The sequence below is a fragment of the Ascidia mentula genome, chromosome 6, assembly GCF_947561715.1.
Source record: "Ascidia mentula chromosome 6, kaAscMent1.1, whole genome shotgun sequence".
Classification (NCBI taxonomy): Eukaryota; Metazoa; Chordata; class Ascidiacea; order Phlebobranchia; family Ascidiidae; genus Ascidia; species Ascidia mentula.
In genome coordinates this window covers 2,893,804-2,919,870 of record NC_138571.1, presented here as the reverse complement: position 1 = coordinate 2,919,870, position 26,067 = coordinate 2,893,804, and the positions used below count along the sequence as shown (strand labels likewise).

The window sequence follows — 26,067 nt, the reverse complement described above, 5'->3', positions numbered from 1 at the left end:
TAGCTGCGTGAGATACAGCATCGAAATTACCTGGCGTGGTCAACTGATCTGACTTTCCAACCCCTTTGAATTTGATCGCACTTTTTATAAATTGGGGAATTACACCAGAAGCCTTTTGAAACATAATTAAAGCAAGTAAAAACACGTTAAATCAGAAGGTTAAAATGTCCATTTAAATATCACGTCGGGGTCACCAAATTTTAAGTAAGGCGTTATTTAAAACGTCTACACAAAATAACAACACTACCGTATATCTGACTCCTGATAAAAAGTCTACTCTCTAACCTAAAGTCAAACGACCAGTTTAATATATACATTAACAAATACAGCACTTTTAGAGTTATACAGCACATAATAGTTATACATCACATAAGAGTTACACAGCACATAAGAGTTATACAGCACATTAGAGTTATACAGCACATAAGAGTTATACAGCACATAAGAGTTATACAGCACATAGGAGTTATACAGCACATTAGAGTTATACAGCACATAAGAGTTATACAGCACATAACAGTTATACAGCACATAGGAGTTATACAGCACATAACAGTTATACAGCACATAAGAGTTATACAGCACGTGGGGGAGTTATACAGCACATTAGAGTTATACAGCACATTAGAGTTATACAGCACATAACAGTTATACAGCACATAAGAGTTATACAGCACATAAGAGTTGTACAGCACATAAGAGTTAGACAGCGCATAAGAGTTATACAGCACATTAGAGTTATACAGCACATAAGAGTTATACAGCACATTAGAGTTATACAGCACATTAGAGTTATACAGCACATAAGAGTTAGACAGCGCATAAGAGTTATACAGCACATTAGAGTTATACAGCGCATAAGAGTTATACAGCACATTAGAGTTATACAGCACATTAGAGTTATACAGCACATAAGAGTTAGACAGCGCATAAGAGTTATACAGCACATTAGAGTTATACAGCACATAAGAGTTATACAGCACATTAGAGTTATACAGCACATTAGAGTTATACAGCACATAAGAGTTATACAGCACATTAGAGTTATACAGCACATAAGAGTTATACAGCACATTAGAGTTAGACAGCACATTAGAGTTATACAGCACATAAGAGTTATACAGCACATTAGAGTTATACAGCACATTAGAGTTATACAGCACATTAGAGTTTGACAGCACATTAGAGTTATACAGCCCATTAGAGTTATACAGCACATTAGAGTTTGACAGCACATTAGAGTTAGACAGCACATTAGAGTTATACAGCACATAAGAGTTATACAGCGCATAAGAGTTATACAGCACATTAGAGTTATACAGCACATTACAGTTATACAGCGCATTAGAGTTATACAGCACATTAGAGTTATACAGCACATTAGAGTTATACAGCACATTAGAGTTAGACAGCACATTAGAGTTAGACAGCACATTAGAGTTATACAGACAGTGTTGTTAATCAGCGTCGACCCATTAAAACAAACCACGCCACTCTTGTACTTTTTCTCGAACTTGCCCGAAAATGTTTTCAGCTTCTTCCTCCGTCACGTTGTTTTTAATGTTTAGGAATTCCATCTAACAAAAAAATCTTGATGTAATTAAACATAAACCTTGCAGTATTAGAACTGCAACAAAGACCAACATATTTGCAGGTAGAAAACACACAACTGTATGCAGTGGTTAATCTGGCATGATTGGCAAACTATGAACTTATGGTAATAGTAAACTTATGGCGTTAATAGTAAACATGTAATCAGTTAAATTTGTTTTGAATTATAGGTAATTAGCACTGCTAGCATGATGTAAAGCTGTAAATTTCTTCATTTGTCTGTCGCAAAATGCTGAAAATTCAAGCTTAGTTGTAAAATTCTTGAATGTTGAATTTTAGTATTTGTAAACACAAAGTAACCTCCAAACACAAAAATAAACTTCAGCAACCAGCCATACAATTCAGTCAAGTCACCATCTAACAGACTGATATTCGACTCCACTTATAGTAACTTACTGGATATTCCAACTTTGACAATCCTTTCGCCAATGCTTTTAACCCAATCGAAGTAATTTCACATCTTAACAAAATGAGGCTCTTCACTTTAGCCAAACTTTTTGACAGTTTCTTGCAGCCATTATCACCAATAGGGTTTCCAGATAAAATGACCTGCTCAATCTAAAAACATTGTTATTAAGTATTTAAAGGTCAACTTCAGGGTAAACTAACAAATAACAAACTGTCGTCAAAAACCTTAAGTTAAATTTTGCATCAAATACAAAATGATAAGCAATCAAAAGACATTTTTTTATTTAGTTATTTAGTTTTTTAAATGTGTAAAGAGCAATGTCATAATAAACACAAACCAAGCAGTGAACAGATATGTGCATGCAATCAGCAACACATTGTTGTTACCAAACTAAAGATTCAGGATAAAAATTAATGTTGTGACCAGTTTTGTTCATATCAGTGTTAGCATCCTGTCAAACTTCAAACAAAACTATGTAAACATATCTTTGTCCCTTTTCTCTTGTAACCAATAACATGTTGACTCTGATACAAATTTAGTATTTTGAATCAGAGTCAAAGTGCATGAAACCCATTTATATCATTAATAAAAGTTGGATTGTTTAAAACCTATGAATAATGGAACCCTAAAGTAATGTTCTTATAAGTAACAAGTGCAGCTGGTAAGCCGGTATTTTACAGAATATAGTAGTGAACTAAAACAGAACTGAAACCTTACTGGTTCTGGTAGTTCGAGCAAAGCTGAAGACAGATGTGGAATTCCTTCTGATGTTATTCCACAATAACCCAAGTTAAGGTCCTGTACTTTGTTCAAACATTTTGCTATTTCTTTTGCACCAGAGTTACCAATGTTATTTCTATTCAGATAAAGTTCTTTCATCTAAAAAAAAAAAATTAATATGAAAGCAGCATAAAATAACTATGTATGCTTAAAATAACTATTGACGTTTTGAGCCAAATTTGCATTTATAAAATTTTGTTCAATAATTATCAGCACAACATGCTGTAAACATCATTATTAATGAGAAAAGTTACTGTTATCAAACTAAAGCTTCAAGTTTTGTTCATTTCAGTGTTAGCATTCTGTCAAACTTTAAACAAAACTAGATAAACTTATCAGTGTCCTTCTATATTGTAATCAATAATATCTGCACTCTGATGCAAAAAGTTTGAACTTGAAAGTATTCTGAGTCAGAGTGCATGAAACCCATTCATATCATTCATGAAAGGTGATAGTTCAACAATTAATTTATTGGGAAAGTGATACCAAAGTAATGTTCTCAGAATTAGCAAATCCCACTGGTAAACCTGTATTTTACAGAATATAGCAGTGAACTAAAACAGAACTGAAACCTTACTGGTTCTGGTAGTTCAAGCAAAGCTGAAGACAGATGTGGAATTCCTTCTGATGTTATTCCACAATCACCCAAGATTAGTCTCTGTACTTTGTTCAAACATTTTGCTATTTCTTTTGCACCAGAGTTCCCAATGTTATTTCCAAACAATTCCAGGGATTCCATCTAAAAAATATTTAGTATAAATGCAGCATAAAATAACTATGTATGCTTTAAATAACTATTAATGTTTTCAAGCTAAATTTGCAAGAGTGAACTTTTGTTTGATAATTATCAACACAACATGCTGTAATGATCCTAATTAATAAGAAAAGTTACTGTTCTCAAACTAAAGCTTCAAGATTAAATGAAAGGTTGTAATCAGGTTTGTTTATATCTGAGTTTGCAAAACTTCAAATAAAACTAAATAAACATGTCAGTGTCCTTTCCATCTCAACCAGCAACATATTGTAGAGGTAGCCTAATTTTCTCATAAGTAGTTTGGTTGAATACAAGTTACATTATTGCAAAACCTTACTGGATCTGGTAGTTCGAGCAAAGCTGAAGACAAATACGGAATTCCTTCTGAAGTGATTCCACATGTGTCCAAGTCCAGTTTCTGTACATTCTTCAAACATTTTCCAATTTTTTCTGCTCCAGAGTTTCCGATGTTGTTTGTTTGCAGAGAAAATGCTTTCATCTAAAAGTAAACAAAATTGGGCCTATGGGCAACAAAGATATTTTAGGTGAATTTAATTAAAGGCAGTTATACCCATAGCCTGCTGTCAAAATGTAGCATGGCAGTGTGCTTTGCATTGGCTTTAATTTATAAAGTAAGTTGATATCTGGCATTAATATGCAAGTTTTGCAAGTGCAAATACTACATAAAATGTGTTAACATTTAGGAATCACCACAGAAACGTAATAAGACTTACTGGTTTCTCTAGTTTGGCCAAAGCAGTGGCAAGATTGTCCACTTTAGTTACATTACAACTAGCAATTTGAAGTTCTTCAAAGTAACTAGGAATTTCATCCAAAAGAAGATCATCATTGCTTATATTAAATCCATCCAGATACAGGACTTTAAGCTGAAATAAAACAAATGACTACAGAATTAACAAACACTCGTTAATAAAAAAAAGTTTAAACCTTATGTGGACATCCATTTTTTAGCGAGTCCTTAATGCAATTCCATGTTTCTGAACATGATTGTTTGGGATGGTTTGAAGACAATGTAAGTGATTCTGTTAATGGAATGCACTTGGCCAGATGTTTTGCTTGTTCGTCATTCCACTTCTCTAAGTTTAGGTCATCAATCTACGATGGAAAAAGTTTAATGCTGGAACAAATGCTGACGACAACAATGCATATGGAACAGTAAATCACACTGGCTATACCAGAGGTCGACAACCCATGACTCTGGGAACCCCATGTGGCTCTTTCACTCTCCACTTTGACTTCATTCAAACCGCAAGCTTCTTTAGGGAAAATACACAATGTAAATTTTAACTGGTACTTAGCATGTCAGGGGTTGCCAACCTCTGGGCTGAACATTTATGAGTTAATATCACTGCATATTCGGGTGACATTCAGCTCATTAGAAAATATACACTCTTGCGACTAAGCAATGTTAATCACAGATATGTAACATATGCAAAAGTGAGATTTGTGCAGTCAACAAGTGAAGTATCTTTGCATCAATAGTTTAACTGATAACCTCAACTAACCTCAATCTTATAGTCTTTCACAAATTCTACAAAACTTTCGAAGACATTTCCAACAACAGGAAATTTCACACAGAAGAAACATGGAAATATATCACAATGTTCAAAAACTGTGCGGAAATTTCTCACATCCGAGGAGAAAGTTAATCCTTTCATGTTATATTCAGGACGTAAATATGGTTTGACCTTACTCATGATGACCTTGTTGTCTAGTTCATTTAAACATCCAAAAAGATGAAACCAGTCTGCCAAGTTTGGAAGGTCTGGCACATTCTCGAGATGTTTTGCTATGTTTACAACAACATCAGACAAAATGCTTTGCTTTCCCGAAATCGTTTCCTGTTTTTGATTTTGTTCAAATTGGGTCAGTTTCTTGGCCTCTTTAAAAATTTGATCATTGCAGAGACCAAAACAGAATGTGAGAACATTTTCCCATTCCCCCAATACCTCAGCATCTTTTAACTCCATTTCCATCTCATCCAAATTCATGAAGAGAATAAGCCTGAGTGCAACCAACAGTTCTTGCCATGAGCGATGCACAAAGAAACTTGTTTTGTTTTGTGTAAAAATCCCCATTATTGGATGCATTTCAACATTAGTATCAACAAATGACTGTTGATCCCTCAACGGAATTTTAAACTTCTCCAAATCACTTTCAGAAAACATTGTTTTCTTGTCATGAAATCCTTTCCAAGCCAAACCAGCAAGCTGTTCTAAAACATCTACATTGAAAGGGGAAGTACAATGTTTTGTTAGGGTGTATGTGTTTAGCATGTCAACATATATGCTGGTAATCGTAATTGGTTTTGCACATTTATTTCCTGACTTAATTCTTTGCAGCAAGTAATGAAGGATTATCAGCATTTTCACAGGCACACCACAGTTTTCTAACAGTGTACAGTTATCATGTAGCATGGCTTGAACTTCTTCATGTTGTTTGCCACAAACACGCTTAGTTAGTTCTTTCTGAGCATTTGAGCTAAGACCTAAGATTTCAACAACAAACTCTGGTCGGTATTTTGGATGGGCATCCATAAATTCTGTCTTTCTGGAAGTAACCAGCTTGTAAGCATGGGGTAGAAGAGTTCCATTTAAAATATTAAATATAAAAGCCACAGGTTTGTATTTGAGAAGAGGCGAAATTGGTTTGTAGTTTTGTTTTAAATTTTTAGTACCAGCTTCATCCAGCCCATCTATAAGCACTGCTGTGTTCCGATCTTTTAGGATAAACTTAATCAACTCTCCTATTGCTTTTTTTCCTAAAGACAGACTTACATTTGCAATAAGGGGGAAAAAAAGAAAGTTGTACAAATCCGTTTTCCGTTCAAAATCGATGTTACATATCTTTATGTAGAATATAAAAGAAGCATTTTTCAAACATTTTTTGTCTAATATATGCTTCAGAAGAATTTGTGTCAAAGTACTTTTGCCAACACCAACTACACCAACAACTGCAATTGATTTGCTGTATTTATCAACATCTGCTTCACTAATTTCTTTGTGTTTAAGTTTTTCTTGTGCTTCAAGTTTTGCCTTATCAAACATGTTTTCCACTGTAATGTCACCTTTGAGTCCATTTCCTTGATCTATTAAGCTAGCCAACCGTTCTCGACGTTTTTTTGGATCTGTTTCATCAGGATTTGACCCCCCAGAATATTTAGCAAGGACAAGTTCAACTGGATCCACAATCCTCCCATACTCTTGACCACATTTTAGGGAAGATTCCTTCTCAGCATGGTTTCGTAATTCTTTCTTGATATCCTCAACTACAAACATGTGACATTAGCAATAAAACCAATAAATGTTTTGGTGAGCTGCAGACAGACCGACTGCTCCAATAGGTTAAAACACATAACAGCTCAAATCAGTGACCTTGTCTGTAGTTCATTTAAATACAACATCTTGCTACATGTAACTGGGGATTGTTATGAATGAATCTGTGAAGTGCGATGTTTACTTAGTGAGAACAATATTGAAGGGTTAACTTCCACATGCGATTTCAGATAAGGTTAACTTCACATATTTTTGTAATTCAACATTACGTTTTAATTTTTTTCATGGAAAGTACAATCAGAACCCATTAAACCATTTAATTTAGCTTATGATATATTTTGCAAATATTTAGTTGGATATTTCACTTAAAATCAATGCTAACATGTATTCCATACATTAAGTAATGTCAATTTCTGGTTGACTGTGATCTGGTGTGACAATAAATGAAAACTATTCAACGTTTGAGCTACAGACAGCTGAGACATTGATACTTTTAAGTTAATGTTGATCTGTTGGGTCCCAACGACTCTTTTACTATAACAGTATATTTGTTTTATTTCATTCATTTTAATGTTAATTCCTGCATTAAAGGGACCAAAAGACAAATCAATATGATGTTAATGGAAAAATTATTTTGATGACAATGTATGAAATTCATGGGCTAAACTTTGAATTATTATTTTTGAAAACGCTAAAACGCACATACAAAAAAATTATTAAAAAAAAAAATTTTGGTGCACAGTTCAAAAAAGATACCCCAAGACAAATAGCTTTTAGTTCTTTTAAAAGTTTTTCAGGTAAAATTGATTATAATCATTGAAAATGTAGTTATTACACCAAAACATTATTATGGACTATGGTCACATTTTTGTGCTTTATAACTCTTTGCTTACCATTTAGATTTGAGGTCTTTGATGAACTTCCATCTGAAAAAAGTTGCAGTAAGAAACAACATATATCCAAAAATATAAATTACATGCGAAACAACAAGAAATATATATTTACTGCTCATAAAATTCATTACTTAGTTTTACACCAATCACATCCATACAATTTTGTCTTATTTTTCTTTAAAGCTGCAGACTTTAGATCAAGGACAGTCAGTTCAACAATGACAATGTTATACTAAGCATGTCGCTACATCGTAAAATGTTATAAGAGAAATGTTTTGCATGCCTTCTTTGAAACCAGTATAATAACACACTAACCTGCAGGTAAGTTATAATTATATGTTTGGTAAACATCGCCTCCAACCCCAACCACACTTCCACTACAAATGTGAGATGATTGGGCATCTATATTCTGAGATGCATCTGTTGTTAAAAAAGCAAAATCTTATTAAATGAAACCATTGTCAGTATAACTTGCATGTTTACAAAAAAAATTAGAATCTATGACCCAAAATTCTTGGCAGAAAAGAAACTCAAATTCTAATACATTGTTGTGTTGCACCTGTAGGAAAAAATGAAAATTGTATGTTATCGCTTTTGTTTGTTTAACCCACGTTCGTTCTTTAACGCACGTCACTCTTTAATTCGCCTTGTCGAGATTCTCGTGCGTTATTATTCTGATAAGCCGCTCTCGCACACCAGAGAGATGTTAGTTGACAAAAAAAAATCGCCAGTTAACAAAAGTTTGAACGCGCGTTACTCGGCCAACTTACGAGGTAGCGGCATGATTTTTTCACACGATACAGATCATAGGCTGATCTTTCCAATGATACCAAAATTATTAAAAAAATGTATTCATATTCGGTTATTAATATCATATGCGTATTATGACATTAGTCGCGAAAACAAGATTCACTTCCCTAAATTTTAAAGCATAACATTCTACGCGCTAAACCCTTTCAAACGATATCAAAACTTTTGAAAAATTCGCTGGGGCTAGTGCAGAAAAATGAATTTATATTTTTGAAACATGAAAAAATATCGATTTTTCCTTAATAACTTTTTTTATCGTCATGGCCCAAGTTTCAATTTACAACCATACAAAATATCAAAAATCAAGCTTTCCAAAAATATGAAACATGTCTAAAAACACATTAAGCTGCCGCTGTACGAGCCCAATACACTTCAACCCTACACCCCCCACTGTAAACACGGTTTAGGGGTGCTCTGGTGCATACTTTCGCCGATAAATGTTGCTACAAAGCGAATCGCAAACTTTTCTTTTGCACAAACAACCTTATACCATCCCACTATCGAATGAAATCAAAGTTGAATCCATTCAGTCGGAGATGCTATGCTAAATCCAACGATTACTTACTCAAACCCGACCGTCGCCCGCCGCTTTTTTAAACCGCCAAGCCTTATGTATGGGCGTCACGTACTTTCGCCGATAAATGTTGCTACAAAGCGAGTCGCAAGCTTTTCTTTTGCACAAACAACCTTATACCATCCCACTATCGAATGAAATCATAGTTGAATCCATTCAGTCGGAGATGCTATGCTAAATCCAACGATTACTTACTCAAACCCGACCGTCGCCCGCCGCTTTTTTAAACCGCCAAGCCATATGTATGGGCGTCACGTACTTTCGCCGATAAATGTTGCTACAAAGCGAGTCGCAAGCTTTTCTTTTGCACAAACAACCTTATACCATCCCACTATCGAATGAAATCATAGTTGAATCAATTCAGTCGGAGATGCTATGCTAAATCCAACGATTACTTACTCAAACCCGACTGATTACTATGAAAACTATAAAAATCATTTTTAATTGAAAAGGAATGGGTGACATTTAAATTAGCCCGGTTAATCACTCGTCCAAAATGGTCTTTAAAAAGATTATCTGTAGTGGTTGTGCAAAAGAAAAGCTTGCGACTCGCTTTGTAGCAACATTTATCGGCAAAAACTGTGTTGAACCAGAATCCAACAGGCAAGAATGAGAACAGGCAAAGTCTGCCGTGAGGGGCAGGTGGTTTCCACTTTCAAGAACTTTACAGCCACACCAATGGAATGCTGTTGGACTATACAATTTCACTGTCAACAGTCATGGATTATTAAACGCAATTAATTTTTATCTGCCATTGTAAGCATCAAGGATATTTCAAGACTTTCCTACAAATGTCGGATTATTATCGAAAATTACCTGGTAATGCGCATATTGTTTTTGTTTTTACTTTTTCAAACAAACGCCTAGCCCTTAGTGGTTACGTAATACTAACCATTTATGGTTTTTATGACGTTTGTTGCTGTAGGAGAACGAAACATATTTTTTGCTCTCAGTGCAACAAAATTAAATCCCCGTCTGCTCTTAAAGACGTTTTCTTGCAGCGTATGCATGTTTTTTACGAGGGGATAAGCCTCGTGCGTAAACCACCTGCTGTTGCTCACTGTTTATGAGAGGCGAAAGTTTTTTTTCTGATGACTGCTTACGAGGGAATTATGAGCCAAATACTTTTTGAAGGCCATACAGTTCTGCCCTTACTTTTTTTCAATTTCAACGCTTTTGTTTTGTACTGGTACCGCTTTGTAAGTTTTTGCACAGATATGACGTCACATTCACCCCCGTTTGGCCGCATCGAGAGATAAAAAGCTGAAGATATAGTTCCTTATTCGATGTACAACATTCAACTTTTGTGAAACGCGTAGACACGAGCCATCGACAACGTTGATCGCGCAATTACGTTAATGAGAAGTGATCTCAACGTCAAAACGAGACACATCCATACGTTTCCACGCATCTTCTTCAACAACCCAACGTCTACGTCATCACGAAACGCATTAAAACGTCACCAGCGATTCTACACACCGCCCCAGGAAACAACGCCACACCTCAGTTCGCGCCACGGCAAGCTACAACACAGCACCAAGCGCGCATGACGTCAAGCACAGCACCACAAACAACAAACCATATCAACAAAGCCAAGAAATGACGACACAAAACACTACAAGACAACAACGTAACGGCGTCATGACGCTGATCTCAAGACACCAACGCAAGCTATTACGTCATCCAGAGTGCACTGAACACAACACTATTCAATCATCATACCTTGCTATTCGCTGGAGACGCCAACAAAGACAGACCTTCAATCAATCAACACCATACCAATGCCCGTTGACCACCTTTCATCGTCCAGGAGACCAACGAATCAACAAACAAATGAAAATTCATACGCGCGACGTCAAACACAAATTCACGACGGCTTCAAGAATTGGCAAACCATGCCATGTACGCAGTTACATACAATCGACCAATCACGCGAAGTCACAGCGGTGACTTGGTCGAATACACATAAACGATTGTTTGTTTATATCCGAATGAGTTTGAGCCAACAGACAATGTTTCCTCATCATCGAAGACCTTCATGAAGATAAATGGTGAAGAGCAACACGGATTCCTAACGGTCACAAACTTTTTTTGCAAGAAAGCTCTTTCAAACGGGGGAAGATAATATGTAGTTAAAATTGTATTTTATCGCTTTTAATTGTTTAACCAACATTCATTCATTAACGCACGTCACTCTGTAACAATACTCGTCACAATACTCGTGCGTTATTATTCTGATAAGCCCGCTCTTGCACGTGAGATAAATTAATCTTGGTCAGCTTCGTAACACTGGAATTTTTCACAAACCTAAGCTTTACGATTCTTTGTTATCCACGTCTGTTTTATGACATTTTTACCCGGTCAACACGCCTGAAATTGAGTCTATATAATTGACCAATTGGGTTGTAAAGCCAGACAGTTGCGGAAACGTAACATTGAACATTTGTGCTGTCTCATTACACATCATTGGATTTACTCGAACTGCCTCATTGAAATTTCTTCTTTTATTGTGAGTATTCGAATGCTTTACTAATTTTAATACAAGTAATTACTAATTGCGCAGTGTTGGAGTCCTTTTGGAGTCATAGTTAGGTTTTGTGTTATCACAGATAAACTAAACATAAACTCCACAAATCATAGTTTAAAGAACTAAACATGAAGCAAAAATAAAAGTGAAAATATAACTTTGCAAATTATGTAATTATCTTAACTTCAAAAAGCTAACATATTCTTTGTTTCTGCACAATTAATAAAATAGTCTAAATTTAAACCAACAATATGTTAAAATAACAAATTATATTCGTACCTGAACGAACTTTTTGTAAGGGAGGTTCAGAATTATTCGCAATGCCTTCATTTTTTCGTTTGTAAGACATGTCCAAGAATCTGCAGAAAGTGCCAATCGAAAATCTCTCGTTCAACGAAAATACTGAGGTGACCTTCGGCTCTTCTTAAGTGAAACTGCTCCTTGAAACTTAGTTTATTGCAACAAAGATCCCTAATGACAACAAACCAATTAACAAAATGTTTACTAGATAAAAACTGTACCTACATTGCCCAAGAAAATAATTTTGTTAATTAATTTGCATCCAAACAAAACATAATGATATATTAAATCCCACAAAGCGATCTGTGGAAAGCTCAGATGGATTATTTAATGAGAAACATATATTTCGCCTAAAAACGGCATCATCAGTTTCTCCAAATGGTGGCTGTTTTTAGGCTAAATATATTTTTCTCATTAAAAAATCCATCTGAGCTGTCCACAGATTGCTTTGTGAAATTTAAAATATAATCATATCGATACGGTGAGCGATCGACAACCTGCCAGGGGCCTTTGGTTTTAAATTGGCCCAGTTTATATTCATTAATCACAAACAAAACATATATCATAATTTTACCTCCTAAACAAATAAAATTCATAAATTTAAACAAAGTTGTAACATTGGGATTTCCCAAATTCGATACATCATCAATCCATTTAGATCTCTCTCAAATTCCCCTTACAGGACGATACTCGCCCATCAAGTCTGCTAAATTGAATCAACGTTGACGACTGTGAGCTGGTTGAGTTTCGCTTCGCCAATAAAAACTCAAATTACAAGCTGCAATGAAACTTGTCGTAAATTTGCTCCGATTTATTGCACTGTTGTTGGCAAGCAAATCTTTTGACCTGACAACTTTTGACACCAACATGCAGACTCATGAGTTTAATTTTTGGTCAGTTACCAAAAACAATTTTGTCTTTGGAGTTTTGGTGCTTAATGAATGAACAAAATGATACAACACAGTTAAACATTGGACGCATCTTCTGGGGCAACACGCGTGAAATATAGAAACTATATTTTAGTCAAGAATTTTGCACCGAATGCTACTTGGTCTTAAAATCTCTTTGATGAGAATTGTTTTTTTTTCTCTTTGACGCCTCCCAACATAAGAGCTTATTACACCAAATACAATTCCATTGGTAAACTTTCCTTTGCGAGAAAAGCAAACACTCCAAAGTAAGTCACTGCAAGTCACGGAAATGTAGGGTCATTGAAACAGTGTTTCTCAACCGGTGGTACGTGACGGCATTATTGGTGGTACGTGACAGCATTACAGGTGGTTCGTGAGCACCATTCAGTGGTTTGCGGATGGTTTGAATTTAAAAAATCGGAAGTGATCTCCAAATGTTTGTTGCTTAATCCCCTAGGACCTAGGTTCATTTGTAACACGCAACTAGGTGGTACACGCGTCGAAATTGTTTTACCTACAAGTGGTACGCAACCACAAAAAGTTTGGGAATCACTGCATTAAAACAGTAATGTGGGAATTTTTGATCCGCATCGTGTTCTCTGTACATTTAATCACAGTATTTTATATTTCGTTCTTTCTCCATCCTGTTAATAAGCTGTTGGTGCAAACGTACGAGCCGAGTGCCGACTGGCAGTTGTTAATTAACCGACCCTCGTTCGTTAAACAAACGAGCTCGTTAAAACTGATTTTAACGAGTCGTTTACGAGCGAGGTACGGAAACTGATTTGCCGAGCACATCTCGTTAGGACCTCGTACAAGGGCGCAAAGACAACTATAGAGAATGTGTCAGTTTACAGGAGAAAGGGACCTGTACGTCACCTTAAGTCCAATGTTTCTGAATGCGAGTTGCGTAATTTGGCATAACTTGCCCATATGCGGCATAGAATCTTGAATTTACCCCACATTTTTTGTTCGTTTACATTATTTAGGTAAGTTTACGATAATATTTCCCTATAAGATTGAAATTCGTTACCCAGCGCACATTTCATTTTTACAGGTAAACTAGGATTAAATTCACGCGCTAAGTTGCGGGGAATAAGACTTAAAGCACTGCCAGTATCTACAAGAAAATTAAGTTTGTGATTCTTATCAAAAATGGTGAAAGTGCTAGAATGTTTTTCGACGCCCCTGACATTGTTCACCCTTAATGAGAGGGACGCTGCCCGTTTTTCTGATAATTAAAAGAAAATGGAGGAATACAATTATATGCATGCGAACCATACCTGTTGTGACAATAATACAAGTCGGGAGATGGCGCCTGTGAGAAGCGCGGTCGTTGGAAGTCCCGTCCGCCATTAAAATTTGTTTGCCTCGGGCGTGGTCGAGCAGTAAAATCTCGTCGCTGTGGTGGTCGATAATTGTTGTTGCGTGCGGCAAAGTTTCCGGACCTATGATATCCGCCATTTTGCCCTCTTTGGGCCTGAAATCGGGGAGTTGCAGAAGTTACAGTTTAAGCCGATTTTAACGCCTGTAACTCTTCGGTCATTTCCCTTAGACGCCTCTCTATGTTATCATTTATTACCATTTGAGTGCTGGCAAAAATGTTTAGGAATCCGAAACATTATGTGGAACATGCTGTTTATTAACCACTTGGTGTGACTGAAACTTACCTGGTTTGCTAAATAACATTTTGTACAGGGTGTCGATTTATGCCTTTTTCGCCATTCTAAGTGTTCGACACGGGCGGCATGGATAAATGTTAAGTTACCGGTATACAGTACCACGAACAGACCAACGCTATTGTTATCAACAATTGTCCATCAATTAAATTACTATAATAACCTTATTAAGCCTACATATCGGTCACGCCAATCTTGGCACATTCACATAGATTTTCCTATTAACATGTAATTTTTTGCCATACATGCTGGTGGCAAATGTGGTTCGAAGACGTTGGTGCCAGTATAAGTCGTTTAGTTTCAAACCGCAAACAATTATTTAGGAAGAAATTTGGATTTCGAGTCTGTATTAAACAACAGCTTTTAACTGAACGGTTACGTAGTGTTGAAAACTTAATGGCATCATCGTTTGGGAACGTCACCTAAAATATTTTTTTCTGTTTAGATGGCTAAATAAACGAAATCGTAATAAATATTTGGACAAAATCTATGCAAAAACCTGTCAACACTTACTTTTGCGTCCAGCGAATAAGCGTGTTACACATAAAACTAACCATTGTTTCCAAACATGGAGCATTGTTACCGAACACGTGGCATTGTTACGGAACAGGTACCATTTTTCACACAATCGGACCTTAAAAGAGACATAGCAGACTTTAACATGCAATGTTTTTTAATTGTTTTGTCGTTATTTTAACGTGATGTAAGTACAACAATTCTGTAATCGAAATAAGCCTGGTCGTTCTCATGCGTTAGTTACCAGATACGAGACTTTTACTATTCGACACGCACGACCATTTTTCTCAAGATGTTCGACACGCAATAAAAAATCGATGCCCTGATTATGTAATAAGGTTTTTCGGCCAATAAATCAACTGACAAACCATAGTCAGGCCCAAATATCATTCTAATCTGTCATGAAACAACTTATTTTCTAATTTTTCCGCCGCTGGACACAAATCTTGGTAATTACCCAAGAGAACTTTCATGTGATTTAAAAGTACACTTGGACGCTTATTTTCCAGCGCAAGATCGTGAAATAATTCATGCACTTCAGTTATGGGGTTACAATCCAATGCCTTCAATAGCGCTTGTTTTAAATCACCACAAGAGCGACGACCAACCTTACCCAAAATGACGTGATCAACCCGTTGAGCTTGTTCTTGATTGAGGGAAGAAATGGTTAAATTGAATTTCTCGTCGTCAGATGTTATTTGATGGTTCTGAAAAATACCTTCAACGGTCGCTAACCACAACTTTACAGCATCCTGCCACATTGAGGGTAATTTTACTTTCGCTGCCATGGGTGTGAAAGGTGCAGTTCGGCTAGAGGAAAAATGCGGTACGGACACACCAGGATAACAAGGCCTCGAAAACGGTGGCTGACCCCGAGGAAAAAACATGGATGCGGCCTGGTCATTAATTCCATGGGCTGCAAAATAACTCGAGCGAGGCTGAGGTATTGAATATGATGATTCGGGATTTGCAGTGATCGGTCGTAATAATCGTGTTTAACAATGCGGCGCGGCACTCATGTCTGACATGACTGCCTAAGTAGCTGCGTGAGATATAGCATCGAAATTACCTGGCGTGGTCAACTGATCTGACTTTCCAACCCCTTTTAATTTGATCGCACTTTTTATAAATTGGGGAATTACACCAGAAGCCTTTTGCGACATAATTAAAGCACATAAAAACACGTTAAATCAGAAGGTTAAAATGTCCATTTAAATATCACGTCGGGGTCACCAAATTTTAAGTAAGGCGTTATTTAAAACGTCTACACAAAATAACAACACTGCCGTATATCTGACTCCTGATAAAAGCGCTACTCAGTAACCCAAAGTCAAACGATCGGTTTAATATATAAATACAGCACTAAGAGTTATACAGCGCATAAGAGTTATACAGCACATAAGAGTTATACAGCACATAAGAGTTATACAGCACATAAGAGTTATACAGCACATAAGAGTTATACAGCACATTAGGGTTATACAGCACATAAGAGTTATACAGCACATAAGAGTTATACAGCACATAAGAGTTATACAGCACATAAGAGTTATACAGCACATAAGAGTTATACAGCACATAAGAGTTATACAGCGCATAAGAGTTATACAGCACATAAGAGTTATACAGCACATAAGAGTTATACAGCGCATAAGAGTTATACAGCACATAAGAGTTATACAGCGCATAAGAGTTATACAGCACATAAGAGTTATACAGCACATAAGAGTTATACAGCGCATAAGAGTTATACAGCACATAAGAGTTATACAGCACATAAGAGTTATACAGCGCATAAGAGTTATACAGCACATAAGAGTTATACAGCACATAAGAGTTATACAGCACATAAGAGTTATACAGCACATAAGAGTTATACAGCACATAAGAGTTATACAGCGCATAAGAGTTATACAGCACATAAGAGTTATACAGCACATAAGAGTTATACAACACATAAGAGTTATACAGCACATAAGAGTATTACCCAAAATGACGTGATCAACCCGTTGAGCTTGTTCTTGATTGAGGGAAGAAATGGTTAAATTGAATTTCTCGTCGTCAGATGTTATTTGATGGTTCTGAAAAATACCTTCAACGGTCGCTAACCACAACTTTACAGCATCCTGCCACATTGAGGGTAATTTTACTTTCGCTGCCATGGGTGTGAAAGGTGCAGTTCGGCTAGAGGAAAAATGCGGTACGGACACACCAGGATAACAAGGCCTCGAAAACGGTGGCTGACCCCGAGGAAAAAACATGGATGCGGCCTGGTCATTAATTCCATGGGCTGCAAAATAACTCGAGCGAGGCTGAGGTATTGAATATGATGATTCGGGATTTGCAGTGATCGGTCGTAATAATCGTGTTTAACAATGCGGCGCGGCACTCATGTCTGACATGACTGCCTAAGTAGCTGCGTGAGATATAGCATCGAAATTACCTGGCGTGGTCAACTGATCTGACTTTCCAACCCCTTTTAATTTGATCGCACTTTTTATAAATTGGGGAATTACACCAGAAGCCTTTTGCGACATAATTAAAGCACATAAAAACACGTTAAATCAGAAGGTTAAAATGTCCATTTAAATATCACGTCGGGGTCACCAAATTTTAAGTAAGGCGTTATTTAAAACGTCTACACAAAATAACAACACTGCCGTATATCTGACTCCTGATAAAAGCGCTACTCAGTAACCCAAAGTCAAACGATCGGTTTAATATATAAATACAGCACTAAGAGTTATACAGCGCATAAGAGTTATACAGCACATAAGAGTTATACAGCACATAAGAGTTATACAGCACATAAGAGTTATACAGCACATAAGAGTTATACAGCACATTAGGGTTATACAGCACATAAGAGTTATACAGCACATAAGAGTTATACAGCACATAAGAGTTATACAGCACATAAGAGTTATACAGCACATAAGAGTTATACAGCGCATAAGAGTTATACAGCACATAAGAGTTATACAGCACATAAGAGTTATACAGCGCATAAGAGTTATACAGCACATAAGAGTTATACAGCGCATAAGAGTTATACAGCACATAAGAGTTATACAGCACATAAGAGTTATACAGCGCATAAGAGTTATACAGCGCATAAGAGTTATACAGCACATAAGAGTTATACAGCGCATAAGAGTTATACAGCGCATAAGAGTTATACAGCACATAAGAGTTATACAGCACATTAGAGTTATACAGCACATAAGAGTTATACAGCACATAAGAGTTATACAGCACATAAGAGTTATACAGCACATAAGAGTTATACAGCACATAAGAGTTATACAGCACATAAGAGTTATACAGCACATAAGAGTTATACAGCACATAAGAGTTATACAGCACATAAGAGTTATACAGCACATAAGAGTTATACAGCACATAAGAGTTATACAGCGCATAAGAGTTATACAGCACATAAGAGTTATACAGCGCATAAGAGTTATACAGCACATAAGAGTTATACAGCACATAAGAGTTATACAACACATAAGAGTTATACAGCACATAAGAGTTATACAGCACATTAGGGTTATACAGCGCATAAGAGTTATACAGCACATTAGGGTTATACAGCGCATACGAGTTATACAGCACATTAGAGTTATACAGCGCATACGAGTTATACAGCACATTAGAGTTATACAGCGCATAAGAGTTATACAGCGCATAAGAGTTATACAGCGCATTAGAGTTATACAGCGCATTAGAGTTATACAGCGCATAGGAGTTATACAGCACATAAGAGTTATACAGCACATAAGAGTTATACAGCCCATAAGAGTTATACAGCCCATAAGAGTTATACAGCACATAAGAGTTATACAGCCCATAAGAGTTATACAGCGCATAAGAGTTATACAGCACATAAGTGTTATACAGCACATAAGAGTTGTACAGCACATAAGTGTTATACAGCACATAAGAGTTATACAGCACATAAGAGTTATACAGCCCATTAGAGTTATACAGCGCATAAGACTTAAACAGCGCATAAGAGTTATACAGCACATAAGAGTTATACAGCACATTAGAGTTATACAGCGCATAAGACTTAAACAGCGCATAAGAGTTATACAGCACATAAGACTTAAACAGCGCATAAGAGTTATAGAGCGCATAAGAGAGAATTGTCAGATGAATGTTTTCACAATGATGACAAATCATTTCAATGTAAAATTTAATATAGCACTGAAAAATTAATGTCCTTTAAGGCTTTTTGTTTAATCTTCCTTCAAACAGTGTTGTCAATCAACGTGGACCCATTAAAGCAAACCCCACCAATTCTGCACTTTTTCTTTAACTTCCCCGAAAATGTTTTTAGCTTCTTCCACAGTCACATTTCCATTAATGCCCAAAGATTCCATCTAAAAAAAATTCTTGATGTAATTAAACATAAAATCAGTTAAATTTGTAACTTACTGGACCTTCCAACTTTGACAATTCTTTAGCCAATGCTTTTAATCTAATAGATGTAATTCCACAGTTAGACAAACTAAGGCTCTTCACTTTAGCCAAACTTTCTGACAGTTTCTCGCAGCCATTATCACCAATAGGGTTTCCAGATAAATTGACATTCTGAATCTAAAAACATTCCAAGCTAAGCATTTAAAGGTCAACTTCAGGGTAAACCAACAAATAACAAACTGTCGTCAAAAACAATTAGATGATAAACAATGAAAAGATATTTTTTAAATTATTATGTTTGTGAAAAGAGCAATGTCATAATAAACACAAACCAAGTAGTGAACATATATGTGTGTGCCACCAGCAACAAATTGTTGTTACTAAATTAAAGATTTCAAGATAAAAATTAATGTTGTGACCAGTTTTGTTCATATCAGTGTTAGCATCATGTTAAACTTCAAACAAAACTATGTAAACATATCTTTGTCCTTTTTCTCTTGTTACCAATAACATTTTGATTCTGATACAAATTTAGTATTTTGAATCAGAGTCAAAGTGCATGAAACACATTCATGTCATTCTTAAAGCTGGGTAGTTTAATTATGAATTTATTGGGAAAGTGATACTAAAGTAATGTTCTCAGAATTAGCAAATCCGGCTGGTAAACCTGTATTTTACAGAATATAGCAGTGAACTAAAACACAACTGAAACCTTACTGGTTCTGGTAGTTCGAGCAAAGCTGAAGACAGATGTGGAATTCCTTCTGATGTTATTCCACAACTCCCCAAGTCCAGCTCCTGTACTTTGTTCAAACATTTTGCTATTTCTTCTGCACCAGAGTTCCCAATGTTATTCATGGACAAATCAAGGGATTCCATCTAAAAATATTTAGTATGAATGCAGCATAAAATAATTATGCATGCTTTAAATAGCAATTGACGATTTGGGCCAAATTTGCATTTATGAAATTTTGTTTAGTAATTATCAGCACAACATGCTGTAAACATCATTATTAATAAGAAAAGTTACTGTTATCAAACTAAAGCTTCAAGTTTTGTTCATATCAGTGTTAGCATTCTGTCAAACTTTGAACAAAACTACATAAACATATCAGTGTCCTTTAATATTGTAATCAATAATATCTGGACTCTGATGCAAAATGTTTGAACTTGAAAGTATTCTGAGTCAGAGTCAAAGTGCATGAAACCCATTCATATCATTCATGAAAGGTGATAGTTCAACAATTAATTTATTGGGAAAGTGATACTAAAGTAATGTTCTCAGAATTAGCAAATCCGGCTGGTAAACCTGTATTTTACAGAATATAGCAGTGAACTAAAACACAACTGAAACCTTACTGGTTCTGGTAGTTCGAGCAAAGCTGAAGACAGATGTGGAATTCCTTCTGATGTTATTCCACAACTCCCCAAGTCCAGTTTCTGTACTTTGTTCAAACATTTTGCCATTTCTATTGCACCAGAGTTCCCAATGTTATTTCCATACAATTCAAGGGATTCCATCTAAAAAATATTTAGTATGAATGCAACATAAAAACACTATGTATGCTTGAAATAACTATTGATGTTTCAAGCTAAATTTGCAGGAGTGAACTTTTGTTTGATAATTATCAACACAATATGCTGTAATGATCCTAATTAATAAGAAAAGTTACTGTTCTCAAACTAAAGCTTCAAGATCAAAAGAAAGGTTGTAATCAGGTTTGTTTATATATGTGTTGGCAAAACTTCAAATAAAACTAAATAAACATATTAGTGTCCTTTCCATCTCAACCAGCAACATATTGTAGAGGTAGCCTAATTTTCTCTCAGAAGTTGTTCGGTTGAATACAAGTTACATTATTGCAAAACCTTACTGGATCTGGTAGTTTGAGCAAAGCTGAAGATAAATACGGAATTCCTTCTGAAGTGATTCCACATGTGTCCAAGTGCAGGTTTTGTACATTCTTCAAACATTTTCCAATTTTTTCTGCTCCAGAGTTTCCGATGTTGTTTGTATGCAGAGAAAATGATTTCATCTAAAAGTAAACAAAATTGGGCCTATGGGCGATAAAGATATTTTTGGTGAGTTCAATTAAAGGCAGTTGTACCCACAGCCTACTGTCAAAATGTAGCATGGCAGTGTGCTTTGCATTGGCTTTAATGTATAAAGTAAGTTGATATCTGGCATTAATATGCAGATTTTGCAAGTGCAAATACTACATAACATGTGTTTACATTAAGGAAACATCAAAGAAACATAATAAGACTTACTGGTGTCTCTAGTTTGGCCAAAGCAGTGGTAAAATTGTCCACTTTAGTTACTTCACAACTACCAATGCAAAGATCTTCAAAACGATGAAGAATTTCACCCAAGCAAAGAAGATCATTATTGCTTATATCAAATCCATTCAGATTCAGTCTTTTAAGCTGAAATAAAACAAATGACCACAGAATATACAAACACTCATTAATAAAAAAAAGTTTAAACCTTATGTGGACGTCCATATTTTAGCGAGTCCTTAATGCAATTCAATGTTTCTAAACATGACTGTTTGGGATGGTTTGAAGACAATGTAAGTGATTCTGTTAATGGAATGCACTTTGCAAGATATGGTGCTTGTTCGTCATTCCACTTCTCTAAGCTTAGGTCATCAATCTACGACGGGAAAAGTTTAATGCTGGAACAAATGCTGACGACAACAATGCATATGGAACAGTAAATCACACTGGCTATACCAGAGGTCGACAACCCATGACTCTGGGAGCCCCATGTGGCTCTTTCACTCTCCACTTTGACTTCATTCAAACCGCAAGCTTCTTTAGGGAAAATACACAATGTAAATTTTAACTGGTTCTTAGCATGTCAGGGGTTGCCAACCTCTGGGCTGAACATTTATGAGTAAATATCACTGCATATTGGGGTGACATTCAGCTCATTAGAAAATATACACTCTTGCGACTAAGCAATGTTAATCACAGATATGTAACATATCCAAAAGTGAGATTTGTGCAGTCAACAAGTGAAGTATCTTTGCATCAATAGTTTAACTGATAACCTCAACTAACCTCAGTCTTATAGTCTTTCACAAATTTTGCAAAACTTTCGAAGACATTTCCAACAACAGGAAATTCCACACAGAGGAAACGTGGAAATATATCACAATGTTCAAAAACTGTGCGGAAATTTCTTACATCCGAGGAGAAAGTTAATCCTTCCATGTTATATTTAGAATGTAAATATGGTTTGACCTGTTCAGTGATGACCTTGTTGTCTAGTTCATTTAAACATCCAAATAGATGGAACCAGTCTGTCAAGTTTGGCAGGCCTGGCACATTCTGGAGATGTTTTGCTATGTTTTCAACAACTTCAGACAAAATATTTTGCTTTCTCAAAATCGTTTCCTGTTCTTGTTCAAATTGGATCATTTTGTTGGCCTCTTTAAAAATGTCATCATTGCAGAGACCAAAACAGAACGTGAGAATATTTTCCCATTCCCCAAATTTATGAGCATCTTTTGAATGCATTTTCATCTCATCCAAATTCATAAAGAGAACAAGCCTGAGTGCAACCAACAGTTCTTGCCATGAGCGATGCACAAAGAAACTTATTTTGTCTTGTGTGAAAATCCCCATTATTGGATCTATTTCAACATTAGTATCAACAAATGGCTGTTGATCCTTCAACGGAATTTTAATCTTTTCTAAATCACTTTCAGAGAACATTGTTTTGTTGTTACAAAATCCATACCAAGCCAAACCAGCAAGCTGTTTTACAACATTTACATTGCGAGGGGAAATACAATGTTTTGTTAGGATGTATGTCTTTAGCATGCCAACATATATGCTGGTAATCGTAATTGATTTTGCAAATTTTTTTCATGACTTAATTCTTGGCAACAGGTAATGAAGGATTATCAGCATTTTCACAGGAACACCACAGTTTTCTAACAGTGTACAGTTGGCATTTAGCATGGCTTGAACTTCTTCATGTTGTTCACCACAAACACGCTTAGTTAGTTCTTTCTGAGCATTTGAGCTGAGACCTAAAATTTCAACAACAAACTCTGGTCTGTATTTCAAGGGGACATCCATAAACTCTGATTTTCGGGATGTTACAAGCTTGTAAGCATGAGGAAGAAAAGTTCCATTTAAAATATTAAGCAACCAAACAATAGGTTTGGCTTTTGAGCGGGGAGATTCTAAATTGATAACAGCCTGCAAATTTGGAGTGCCAGCTTCATCCAAACCATCTATAATGACCCTCACTTTAGGGTCACGCAAGATATTTTTGATCAGGTTGTGTTTTTCATCTTCGCTTAATAAAAGTCCTTGTTTTATTAGCGGGGCAAACAGAAGTGTGTACAAGTCACACTCTTTAGTTTGGTCAACTTCACCCATCTTAATGTAAAAAACCCAAGAAGAATTCAGTATATTTGTTTTGTTTAACATATGTTTGATATAGAGTTTGGTCAAAGTACTTTTGCCAACACCAACTACACCAACAACTGCAATTGATTTGCTGTATTTATCAACATTCACTTCACTCAATTTTTTGTGTTTAACTCTATCTTGTGCTTCAAGTTTTGCCTTATCAAACAAGTTTTCCACTGTTATGTCACCTTTGAGTCCACTTCCTTGATCTATTAACTTAGCCAACCGTTCTCGACGTTTTTTTGGATCTGTTTCATCAGAATTTGACCCCCCAGAGTATTTAGCAAGGACAAGTTCAACTGGATCCACAATCCTCCCATACTCTACACCACATTCTAATAAAGATTCCTTCTCAGCATGGTTTCGTAATTCTTTCTTGATATCCTCAACTACAAACATGTGATATTAGCAATAAAACCTATAAATGTCTTGTTGAGCTGCAGACAGACTGACTGCTTCAATAGGTCATAACAGGTCAAATCAGTGACCCTGTGTGCAGCTCATTTAAATTCATATTATTGGCTCCACTTTGCTTATCATTCAAAAATTTTGTTGCATACATCAAAAAAGATACCCCTAGAGCAGTGGCGGATCTAGAAAAAATATGAGGGGGGTGTTCGGTTTAGGGACCTAATTAATGAAGCCGTTAGATGCAGTTGAATTTTTTTTTCGGAGATTTACCGCATGTAAATTCAGCTTTAAATACAGGTAGCGCATTACACTCGCGAAATATCGAAAAACTTCCGCGGAACTGTTTATTTAAAAAAAAATGCAAAAACAAAGTACCTACTAAAAATAAATCTGTAATGGTCTTGCACTGCTAGATATACATCAATGTTTTATCAGTAGATAAATATTTGCGATTATCTACATATATTTTGGAATCTTGTCAAACAATTGCAACTCTTATAGTGTACAGCTTCTTGCCTTCAAAACAGAAAAAGTGGATGATGCATATTCTGCATTTACAAATTTTACAAGCTTCTTTAAAAAAAGCAGGTATGTCAATGAATGATTATGTCTTAGAGTTCACTTGCACCATCGGCTAACGTTGCATGACATGTAACTTCCAGATACTATACTGGCCTTCAAACTTCTAGATGGTGCTAACTTAGGCCCAAGTGAAAGACAGTTGGCTCTCACAGTTGGCAGTGAATTAAAATTTTGTACAATGAAGTCAGCTCTAAAAAGGGTTTTTCAAAACCCTGAATCTTTTTAATCTGTTAAGGAGGAATCTTATATTGGTGGCTCAAAGTTGCTTACATAGAGAAACACTTTTAAAAGTAAACAAAATCCTCCCGACAAATCGGGCCGTCCCATTAGATGTAGCATTTGTGATTCTATCATGCATTGGGTGCCCACATGTCCTCATGAAGATGGGGCACACTGTGTAGAAGGACTGACAAAAAGATGTTAGTGCAGAACAATGTGAAGAAGTGGAGATAATATTGGCTACTGGTCTGTCTTCCAATGACATTTTCGTAGTGGAATCTTCATGCTCAGCCATCTTGGACACTGCTTGCACGAAGACTGTGTGTGGTAAAGCTTGGTTTGATGGGTATTTTAAAAAATTAACTGAGCTTCTTACAAATAAATTAAAAATCATTAACCAGCAATCAATCTTCAAGTTTGGAGATTGTAAAAAGGTAATCTCCTTTAAGCAAACTGTGATTCCTGCTTTTAGTGCTGGAAAGAGTTTATCTATTAGAATGTGTATTGTACCGTCAGAAATCCCTCTTTTATCAAGTAAAGCATCTTTGAAAAAGGCACCAACTCAACTTGACTTATCTCAAGATAAAGTGACAATGTTTGGTAAAAGGATTCAAGTTCACCTGACCAGCAGTGGTCACTACTGCATTGATATATTACCTAGTTGCAATAATTCCAGAGAAAGTGATGATATCCTGATATTGGATAACTTGCCTCCAGACGAAGCTCTAAAGTGCATGCGGAAGTTACATGTTCAATTTGGACATGTGTCAGAAGAAAATTTGATGAAATTATTAAAATGTGCAAAGGCTTGGAAAGATGATTTTTCTGAAGTAATCTGTAATGTGATTCAAAATTGTGAAGTTTCTGCTTTACACAAACGTCCTGTTGCAAGACCCGTTGTTGCACTTCCCTGGGCAAATGATGTAAATGAAACTG

General features: G+C 36.0%; 2 protein-coding genes and 1 pseudogene across 3 annotated transcripts; all 3 read right to left on the bottom strand.

Annotated features, from left to right (window-relative positions):
- Window positions 1-1,183: 1,183 nt before the first annotated feature.
- LOC145906208 (NACHT, LRR and PYD domains-containing protein 14-like) lies at window positions 1,184-8,477 on the bottom strand. 2 transcript variants are annotated; one of them, XM_082993630.1, is made up of 11 exons: window positions 8,355-8,477; window positions 8,059-8,163; window positions 7,744-7,776; window positions 5,081-6,843; window positions 4,503-4,670; window positions 4,289-4,441; window positions 3,892-4,053; window positions 3,378-3,539; window positions 2,738-2,899; window positions 2,008-2,169; window positions 1,184-1,590 (listed from the first exon to the last, which is right to left on the bottom strand). In XM_082993630.1, exons 4-11 carry the CDS (start codon window positions 6,620-6,622, stop codon window positions 1,558-1,560), a joined length of 2,544 nt encoding a protein of 847 aa, XP_082849756.1. In that variant the 5' UTR covers window positions 6,623-6,843; window positions 7,744-7,776; window positions 8,059-8,163; window positions 8,355-8,477; the 3' UTR covers window positions 1,184-1,557. The 2 variants fall into 2 exon arrangements, with proteins under 2 accessions (XP_082849756.1, XP_082849755.1); XM_082993629.1 differs by having other exon boundaries at window positions 1,184-1,577.
- Window positions 8,478-14,375: 5,898 nt separating this feature from the next.
- LOC145906875 (uncharacterized) lies at window positions 14,376-16,223 on the bottom strand (annotated as a pseudogene).
- A 2,269-nt stretch (window positions 16,224-18,492) lies between these two features.
- On the bottom strand, window positions 18,493-23,319 carry LOC145905980 (NACHT, LRR and PYD domains-containing protein 14-like). The gene is made up of 8 exons (XM_082993330.1): window positions 22,555-23,319; window positions 21,977-22,144; window positions 21,760-21,915; window positions 21,363-21,524; window positions 20,848-21,009; window positions 20,206-20,367; window positions 19,504-19,665; window positions 18,493-19,448 (listed from the first exon to the last, which is right to left on the bottom strand). The coding sequence occupies exons 1-8, from the start codon at window positions 23,317-23,319 to the stop codon at window positions 19,347-19,349; spliced, it is 1,839 nt and encodes a 612-aa protein (XP_082849456.1). The 3' UTR covers window positions 18,493-19,346.
- Between the last annotated feature and the right edge of the window lie 2,748 nt (window positions 23,320-26,067).